The 9,902-nt window shown below is 41.0% G+C and overlaps 1 protein-coding gene, 1 long non-coding RNA gene and 1 pseudogene across 6 annotated transcripts in view; 1 reads left to right on the top strand and 2 right to left on the bottom strand.

Annotated features, from left to right (window-relative positions):
- LOC111731493 overlaps positions 1–9,902 on the top strand; it is a 27,666-nt gene that overhangs the window by 12,593 nt on the left and 5,171 nt on the right. Inside the window, exon 2 of the long non-coding RNA XR_002777163.1 lies at positions 9,788–9,871. This is a non-coding gene — a long non-coding RNA (uncharacterized LOC111731493). The remainder of the gene's footprint in view (positions 1–9,787; positions 9,872–9,902) is intronic.
- Positions 201–319, bottom strand: LOC111731508 (annotated as a pseudogene).
- Positions 4,463–9,902, bottom strand: part of ZFP1 (ZFP1 zinc finger protein) — a 31,916-nt gene continuing 26,476 nt past the window's right edge. For 3 of the 5 annotated variants that reach the window (XM_023523148.1, XM_011379929.2, XM_011379931.2), the window contains 2 exons: positions 8,982–9,108; positions 4,463–7,411 (listed from right to left, as the gene is read on the bottom strand). In XM_023523148.1, the coding sequence (XP_023378916.1) occupies positions 6,330–7,411; positions 8,982–9,024 (1,125 nt within the window). In that variant the 5' untranslated portion in view covers positions 9,025–9,108 and the 3' untranslated portion in view covers positions 4,463–6,329. Of the gene's footprint in view, positions 7,412–7,885; positions 8,029–8,981; positions 9,134–9,902 lie in introns of all 5 variants that reach the window. The other 2 variants (XM_023523147.1, XM_011379932.2) reach the window with 2 other exon arrangements.

The following is a 9,902-nucleotide window of genomic DNA, read 5'->3' as shown; positions in this document are numbered from 1 at the left end:
CAAAGTCTGTTTTGTCTGGTATAAGTATTGCTACCCCAGATTTTTTTTTTTTCATTTCCATTTTTCACGAAATATCTTTTTCCATCCCTTTACTTTCAGTCTGTGTATCTTTCAATCTGAAATGAGTCTCTTGTATGCAGCATATGTAAGGGTCTTGTTTTCTTATCTATTCAGCCACCCTATCTTTTTTTTTTAAAAAACGCCTACAGCACCTGGTCGTCCTATGTGGTCTCCCATCCAAGTACTAACCAGGCCCAACCCTGCTTAGCTTCAGAGATCAGACGAAATCGGGCACGTTAAGGGTGGAATGGCTGTAGACCACCCTAACTTTTGATTGGAGTATTTAATCCTTTTTCATTTGAAGTAATTGTCGATAGATAAGTTGTTATTGCCATTTTTTTATTCTTTTGATACCTATTTTTTTCTTCTTAACGAAGTCCCTCCAACATTTCCTGTAACACTGACTTGGTGGTGATGAACTCCTTTAGCTTGTTCTTGTCTGGAAATTTCTTTGTCCTTCGATTCTAAATGATAGTTTGCTGGGTAGAGTAATCTTGGTTGTAGATGCTTGCTTTTTTTCATCACTCTGACTGTTTTGTGTCAATCTCTTCTGGCCAGCAAAGTTTGAGAAATCAGCTGACAATTTTATGGGAATTCTCTAAAAAGCAATTAGGTAACTAATTGTTTTTCTCTTACTGCTTTTATGATTCTCTTTAAGCTTTGGCATTTTAATGATGATGTGTCTTGGTGTGGGCCTCTTTGGGTTCATCTTTGGGACTCTGTGCTTTCTGGACTTGTATGTCTCTTTCCTTCAGCAGGTTAGGGAAATTTTCCATCATTATTTTTTCAAGTAAGTTTTCAATTTCTCGTGCTCTCTCTTCTCCTTCTGGCACCCCAATGATGCAAATGTTATGCTTGATGTTGCCCAAGAGGCTCCTTAAACTATCCTCTGTTTGGATTTTTTCTTGGTGCTCTTTCGATTGGGTGTTTTCTGCTACCTTATCTTCTAAATCGCTTTGATCCTCTGTTTCATCTATCTGTTGATTCCTTCTCATGTATTTTCGCTTGTTACTGTATTCTTCATTTCTGACTGGTTCTTTTTTAGTTTTTGAGTTCACCGAGCATCCTTATAACCAGTGTTTTGAACTCTGCATCTGGTAGATCGCTTGTCTCCACTTTTAGTTTTTCTGGGGCTTTGTTCTTTCATTTGGATCATGTTCATCTCCCCATTTTGGCTGTTTCCTTTTGTTTCTATGTATTAGGTAGGGTTCCCCAGTCTCCCAGTCTTAGTAGAGTAGCTTTATGTAGGTGTTCTGTGGGGCCCAGTGGCACAGTCTTCCCTGGTCACCTGAGCCAGATGCTCAGAGTGTGTCCTGGTGTGGTTTGTGTCCTCCTGTTGTAGTTGAGCCTCCATGGCTGTTTTCTCACTGATGAGAGAAGTTGACCCTCAGGCTGATTAGTTTTGTGAGAATTGCCAGTGAGGGGCCAACCCTATGGAGTACATTCACTATAGCAGGGCTCTGCTGTCTGCCCAGTCTGCTCTTCGGGTGTATCCTCCTCAGATGCAGCCCTGGGTGGTGCTCTAGTTCCAGATAAGGGCCTTCTGGGAAGGGCCCAGCTGCAGGCCAAGTTCAGCACAGCCTGTGTACTGCCCAGGGCCACCTGGCAAGAGTCACCAAACAATAGGCAGATGGCTACCACCTGTGCTGGGCTTAGAGGTACCTCGAGAAGCTAAGTCAGGTGCCAAGGCTGGCTCCTGCTAGTGCCAGGCTTGAAGCTGCTCAGCAAGAAGTACATGCCATGCCAAGTCCAGATGCTACTTTTTTGGGTTTTGTGAACTTTTAAGAGTTTAGGAAAGTCTGCAGCATAAGCTAATACAGGCCATTTGTGTGGGAAAAAACACTGGAAGCAGTCTGGGTGGGCCTGCAAGTTTGGAGGGGCAGGGTCTCAGGGAATCACCTGGGTAAGGCTATCTGTGTTAGACAAGTTGATGGAGACGCAGATATGGCTGCTGCCTATATATACGGACAGGAAAGGGGGAGGGCTCAACAAAAGAAAAATGGACTCCACCAGCACTTCTGTCTGGGAGAGAGCCGCTCCTCAGCTCTTGCCCTGAAGTCAGACAATTCAGTTCCTCCCCGTATGTCCTTGGTACCTTTGGGGTAGCTGCCTCAGTGCTGGAGTTCAGAGCAAGTGAGTCCATCACTTGAATAAGTCTGCATGCGGGCGCCTCAAGAATAATATCTGCAACTCCCACAGCCCTCCGTCTCACTCAGCCACAATCTCTACTGGTTTTCACAGGCAGAGTTTTTGGGGCCTTCTCTTCCTGGCACTGAAACCCTGGGCTGAGGAACCCAGTGTGGAGCTGGGACCCCTCGCTCCTCCCGGTGAAGGCAGGGAGGGGGTGGGAGGGTTCTGCAGCCAAGATAACCCTCCTGGTTTTCAACCCTCACCCAAGGTTATGAGACTGACCTATTTTACATCTCCAACCCTCCTACCAGTCTAAAGGTGGCTTCTTACGTTTGTCCTCAGTAGTAGACATCTTGAGACATCTTGAGATGTCTAAATGTGGCTTCTTACATAGTCCTCAGGACTCTTCTATTCAGACAGACCTCGGGCTACTCTCAGTGATGGTTGTTCTATAGTTTCATTGTAATTTTGATGTGGTAGCGAGAGGAGGCAAGCACAGCATCTACCTCCTACACCATCTTGACCAGAAGGTGTTCATTTACTTTTTAAAAAGCAGGTAATACTACTCTTTATTTAAAACCCTACTGTGGCTTCACATTCTCACAAGGACAGGCCCAGCCTAAATCTGTTTCCTGCTTCATCACATAGCCTGTCTTCTGCCCAGATTTTGTCTGATCCTGGGGAGCCCTGTCATAATATAATCTATTCACCATCGTATCCCCAGCAGCCCACAATGCCTGCTCCTTTGTTGGTACTCAAGATGTCTTTTTGGGATGAATCAACAAATGAATGTTCCCACATCGACTGCCATGGTTAGTGTGAACAGACACGGTCTGGACTTCTCATGGGGTTTTGTGCGCTACTTTCCAGTAACTTGAGCTCTTTGGCACCCATCTGAGTGCTTTCACATGAGTCCTGCTAACCTCAATAGGTGTGTTTTGGTTTGTTTAACATTCTGATAGTCCTTATAAAACCAAGAGAAAGAGGTAAGTTACACATGAAATGATTCAAAGTGTGTGCCTGAGGGGGCAGGAGGTGAGATAGGACCTGAGAATAATGAGCTAAGAGCTCAAAAATGGAGCACAGGGATCCCAGATGTGTTCAAACGATTACTGCTCAGCAGGACAAGCTATGTGAGTTTTCCTTTTCAAAAACACCAGAGCACAGAATAGTCAGAAAACTGTTAAGTGGAGACCAGGTCCCAAGAGTACACTGTGTTTTGGCCCGCAGGACTTGATATGACAGTCAGGTAACCAGTTGAGCCTAACAAGGCCTGGGGATGGCACAGGCTCCTAACTTCCTAGACCAAACGCCTGACAGGGATGCTGTCACCTTATCCCCCATATGCCTAGTCCTTAGACTAATCAACAGTAGAGTGCCACCAATTAGATTCATCCCTACGAGATTTATACCAAGCAGATAAATCCTAACTTTAGATTTATAAAACATAAAACAATGAAAAAGTTAATTTAAGTACTTTGGTTGTGAAAAATATAGAAATGGAAAAAAATATCTCAAAATATCAGTGAAATTAGAACAGGTCACAGGGCCAAGGGCGTGGGCTTTAGGGTCAGACAGATAGGACTAGCTGGGTTTTCTAGTGCTGAATACACCACCTCTTGGCTTGCTGGCTCACCAGTGAGATAAACCCTACCTCCTACCTTGCTGAGAATAAACAAAATAGTCCTATGAACAGGTTATAGGAACTTGTCTTTAGAAGATGTTTCATCTAAAATCACTTTGGTTTATGAAGATTGCAGGCACTTAAAAAAAATTAGGAACCCCGACCTGGATTTCTAGGGCCTCAGGAGCAAACAGCTCATGAAAGGGCAATTATCCTTATGATAACTTTTGTACTCGTAAAGGTGGGTATGTTAAGTTTTCTCAAAGCATTTGTAATTTATTACAGTAGTAATAACGTTGGTATTCCTTGCATTTTTCGTTTTTTGTCTTAGCTATTTTTTCTTTTTTGTATTAGTTTCTATTACATGAACAATGTTAAATATGTACTTTCGTTGCGATCACAGGCTCAAGTGTACAATACAGCCATGCAAGCTAGAGCCTGCCTTATGTCATGCTACGTTAACTAATGTTATTTAACAAACTGTGTCCATTTTAATGGGTTATATTGTTTTAGTATAAATGAGTGTCAATTTAGGGACCAAGAAATGCATGAAAAGATTTCCACTGAAATTAGTGGGAATTTTATTTTTGATTTAGGATAAATTCTATTCTCCAGGCCCATAAAATCATATACAAATACACACATATATAAGGTTCTTAGATCTTTATTTTACAACATTTGGTATATACTCTCTCCTCTTGATTTCCTCTTCTCAGTTGAAAGTGTTTGCTCCCACACATTCTTTTCTGTGGACTATCACCAAACCATGACATATTTTAATGCAGTTTATTCAATCATTCCCATACTAATGGTCATTTAAATGGTTTCCTTTTTCTGTCCTTACCAAAAAATACAACATACATTGATAAACATAATCTTAAGTACTGGCACTTTATTATTTCCTTAGGGACAGGTTCCAGGGAGTGAGACTGCTGGGCTGAAGAGTGTGTGTATTCTTAATGTTAAAAGACAGAGTCACAATGATTTCCTAGGAGGCCATCACAATTTAAACTTCTAACAGCGTAGTATGAAATAAACCTTTCCCCCCACTTCCTTGCTGTTAGTATAAGATGACAACTTAAACAAAGGCTTATTGGACTATGGATGGTCTAGTAAATTTGTTCAGAAGTCACTCACACTCATATATAGTCACAGTATATCAATGATCTTCAAAAATTAATTTTCAAAAAAAGCCAGTTATGGTTGGCATTTACAATTCTAATGCATAATTTGTGACTAACAGGAAAAGGTGGAACCTGTGAATCTGAAATCAAGCCTAAAATGGTATATCTTTAGGTTATGCAAAAGGATTCTATTGTTTGATGATTAACTTACAAAAGTTTATGGAGAGATCACTGAACAGTAACTAATAAAACTGTCTGTGAACCTTTAAAGGAAAGGTATAACTTATATGAAGTCAGGTTCCAAAGGGAAATGCTTTAGGTTTATGATACTGAAATTCAAGGAAGTAGAAATGCCTCTCAACAGAATGCTGCAAAAATTTATTTCTGAAGTGGACTATGCACATGAAAATTTTAAAAAGCAATAAAGACATCTGATAGTTTCTTAAAATAAATTATTTTTCCTTTAAAGTCTCTGAAATGTAACATCTGTGCACTACATACACATCCCATCATTTTCAATAAGACAACTGATAAAATATTAAGAGAAACAGGAACACACACAAAAATATAGGTGGTTTCTGGGCTATACAACATGCATTTGTATGCAAATACCCCACTGAAAAAGAAGAGCAGGATGGATATGGAGATCCTTTTATATAGCCTATTTTTATTCCGTGGTGCACACTGGGTAATACAGCTGCTTTCACTCTGCAAACCTCCTCTTAATTATCTCACGCTTGCCTATTTATGTAAACAATTCTTCTAGAAAATCTTCAGCAAACCCAGAAGCAGGTAAAAACTTCAACAGTCTTCGGTTTATTAAGATAACAATGGTCATACCAACTTACATACGCCAGCAAGCAACAGGAGAAAACGCACGTCCCACGTTTCATTTTGAACGCATACTGAGTTGGAAAGGTACTGAAAAACACGTGTGATGTTTAGTGTGGAAAATCCTGTTTGATGTGTCCTAATGATTACCGAAAACAAAAATTTCAAACTTCCAGTTAAATTCATGTGTGCAAATCTAGAATATACAATTTGCTTTGTGGCATAATCTCACACATAACCACTATATTCCTAGATATTGTCTACAGAACCTTTCTGCTGCTTTCCAGAATATTTCATTGTTGAATAATTCATTTGGGATTTTAAAAAGCTCATTGTAATACAGTTAATATGTCTATTTACAATTGGATATATTCTGATATATATTCCTTAGTTTGGGTATCAAAGCTAATTTTCAGTTGTTATTGTTCTTAGGGGACCCTATTTTTACACATTTTTGAGTTGATCTATTGTGTCTCAGTGTGAATTCCCATGCTCCTTCGGTACCTTCATGACGCTTCTCTCCCACTGGAAGGGTTTTGCAGTCTCACCTGGTTGCAGTCTCAGGGTTTGTCCCCTATGTGAACCCTCTGATGGACACTGAGTCGGGACTTCCTGCTGAAGGCTTTCCCACACTGAGAACACTCGTATGGTTTCTCTCCTGTATGGATTCGCAAGTGTAACCTAAGAGTTGACCGCTGGCTGAACGTTTTGCCGCATTCAGTACATTCGTAGGGTTTCTCTCCGGTGTGAGTTCTCATGTGTATAATGAGTTGTGAGTTCTGGATAAAGGATTTCCCACATTCGCTGCACTCGTAGCGCTTCTCCCCTGTGTGAATTTTCTGATGTATAATGAGGTTTGATTTCTTGAAGAAGGTTTTCGCACATTCGTTACACTCATAGGGTCGCTCCCCTGTATGAATTCTCTGGTGTGTCGTAAGTTCAAACTTCTGGGCGAATGTCTTGCCACACTCACCGCATTCATAGGGCTTCTTCTCCATGTGTGCCCTCTGGTGTACGATGAGGTTTGACTGGTGGGTGAAAGCTTTCCCACATTCGAGACATTCAAAGGGTTTCTCCCCGGTATGAATTCTCTGATGTTTAATGAGATTTGCCTTATGGGAGAAGGTTTTCTTACATACGTTACATTCATAAGGTTTTTCTCCAGTATGTATTCTCTTATGACTAATGAGGAGTGACTTAAAGGGGAAAGCCTTGTCACAGTAGTTACAAATGAAAGGTTGTACCAAATTTCTAATTTTTTGATGTTTAAAAATGGTTTCTTTATGGCCGAAGGCTTTCCCACTTTTGTTATAGTCAGAGTATTCCACTCCAGGATGAGTTTTCTCTTGCTTTAGATAGAGAAATGCTTTTCCAAATCCATTATACTCATCAGCTTGTTTTCTTATGTAGCTTCTATTACCATTAAGTAAGTCTGAATTACATTTCAAAGTTTTTTCATATAAGTCGTATTTATAGGGTACTTGTCTTAAAGAAACAAAGTCTGTGCTCAGATTGAAGGATTTTTCAAAGAGATCACCTCTTTCCTCAATTGGGGTTTGGTTCTTAAAGATTATAAATGGCCTCGCCTGCTCATCTGGGCTTCTGTGCTCCCTCTCCATCTGGTCATCGGCCTTCCACACCTCTAGGAAAAAGCACACGAAATACTTCGTCAGCCCTTTCGCTATAATGTTATACGATGTGGTCTCTACAAATGTTTTATTGTGAGGTTGCCTTTTTAGTTTGGGACCTAGTCTTCCAGTATTAAAAAGTGTCCAGTGCAAATTTTCCTAGCTCTTAAACTTTGAAAGAAAGAGGAAAAAAGGGATGTGGCCAAAAAAAAAAAAAAAAAAAGTAGAAATAGATAATGAACACAAGTAGCATTGCCAGATTCCAAAATGACCTTAAAAGGTGGGTAAAGTGACATAAAAACTAAGGGCAGCAAACAGGAAACACATGGCATGGGAGGGCGATTCCATCCACGAAGGAGGGTCATAGTGTCCTCCCTCCAGGACACCGGACAGTTAGCACAGAGACCAAGAAAAGAAGCTGAAGACATTAAAGGAAAAAGCCCTAAGCAGATCTGAGGTTAGCAACGCAAACTCTGACTCTGAGTTACCGTGGCTGGGCGGCACCTTGTCTCGTCTCTGTGCTTCCCGCTCTTCCCCTCTCATTTATGCCAGATAACTTCCCAAGGTGGGATTTCTCACAGGTGTGCAGAGATAATCCCGTTCAGAGCTCCGAATCTCTAAAGTAAGACTTCTGCAAATGAATGGCAGGACCAGAAACTCATATCTATTCTGTAGGAAATATAGCAAAAGATCCAAGGAGCCGAGCTCCCTTTGATAGATTCACTGCTACTGCTGGTTTCACTGCCTTTTTTCCTATTGGAACTGTTGGAGGAGAATGTATTTTCATCATTAGATCCTATTTTTCTCCTTTTAATATGTTTAATTTCTTCCCCGAACTGGTGCCTGCTTTTATTTCAAGGGATTTTAAGAATCGAATTACCCGGCCTTGGTGTAGGCCTTTAATAACCTTTACTTCCATCTGTGCATTACTGGTCATTCCTGAGTCTTGTGAGCCTGCTGCCGTTTGTGTCCAGGACAATGATGTCACTCCTGTACTAAAAAATGTGTATTTCTCTTCAGCTAAACTGTAAAGGTCATCATTCTGATAAACTGAAAATACTAATGAAAGAGCAACTAATCACAAAACAAAGGTTTAAGACCTGTTATGCAAGTATCAGGGCTCCAGTGTGAGAGGCGAAGGTCTGTAAAAGTTACCGAGGAAAAAGCTGAGCAGAAAGGGTGATGTCTGGAGGTGTGAAAAACAGAGCTGAAGGGTTTGAAAAACATATTCCTAAAAATTTTCAGAGGTCCCAACCCATTCCTAATACTTGAGATAGTACTTCTCGTGGCTCCCGATCCTCCTCTCCTTCCACAGCTGCCCTAGAAAGTTCACAACTGGCAATTTTCGCTCGCCTTGACTCTCGTTGCTCCAACTTGAAAATCACATCTGGTTTAATATCAGAGAATTTGCTAATGGAAGGCAGCTCCTAACTGCTTGCACTTCAGAGATCCTGCACTGTCACCTTTAACACCTGAAGCTCGAGGCCCAAAACATTTAGTCATCTAGAAACTCAATTTCTAAAACTGAGAAATGACATAGACGCTAAAGGTGAACACTGAGTTACCCCTGAAAGCTGTGCTTACCCACTGACAGTAAGTTGCTATAATTCTCCAGCATCACGTCCATGTACAGGATCCTCTGAGATGGGTCCAGTTGCTCCCATTCCTCCTGGGTGAAGTCCACGGTCACATCCGTGAACGAAACTGATCCCTGAAACGGCATATTGCTATTCACTCTGAAATGATGAACATTTGGTAATGCAGAAGGGGTAGATGAAAACTTACCATGTTGTTGTCAAACAGTCATTCACCATGGAAATTTATATACATACGTCTTCACTGTGTTTTGTTTCCAAAAAAGACTTTTATAGTGGTTAAAGCACGTGTTTGGAATCCTCTATATCTATACGGGCACTATCACACTTAACAGGTACGTAGGATTAATAAAAGTTTCTCCTCGAAAGGTGCGTATAGGAATATACATAATTACACATATAATACATATATATATAAACTATATGGTATTTAATGTTATCAGTACAATGATAATGCTCAGATATTGTTTTTGTGGTATCAAACTAGACAATATTAAAGAATAAACCTTTTGTGATACTGTGATTTATAAGAAATATATAAATGGTCATTCACAGGTTTTGGCTCATAGCTCCCAAACCCTTGGAATTACCGAGGCACTGAGAGTGATAAAGGTTTTTGTTCCGATAATAAGGTGACTTTGGGAAATTACCTAAGGGTGGGTTGAGTGTTAGTCACCAGGAGACCCAGCCCCTGACCTACAGGGAGAGGAGGGGGGCTGCAAATTGAATCAAATGACACTGGTCAATGATTTAATCATGACAACTCTATGATGAAGTCTCCATAAAAACCTAAAGGACAGGATTCCAAGAGCTTCTGCATTAGGAACACTCGGAGTGGCCGGGAGAGACGTGCCCTGGAGAGGGCCGGCAGCTTCAGCGGTAAGTAACACAGAAACTCACTGTCCCCCGC

This window comes from Pteropus vampyrus, unplaced genomic scaffold (genome assembly GCF_000151845.1).
Source record: "Pteropus vampyrus isolate Shadow unplaced genomic scaffold, Pvam_2.0 Scaffold379, whole genome shotgun sequence".
Classification (NCBI taxonomy): domain Eukaryota; kingdom Metazoa; phylum Chordata; class Mammalia; order Chiroptera; family Pteropodidae; genus Pteropus; species Pteropus vampyrus.
Note: the sequence above shows the minus strand (reverse complement) of the source record. Positions and strands in the feature narration are given on the sequence as shown.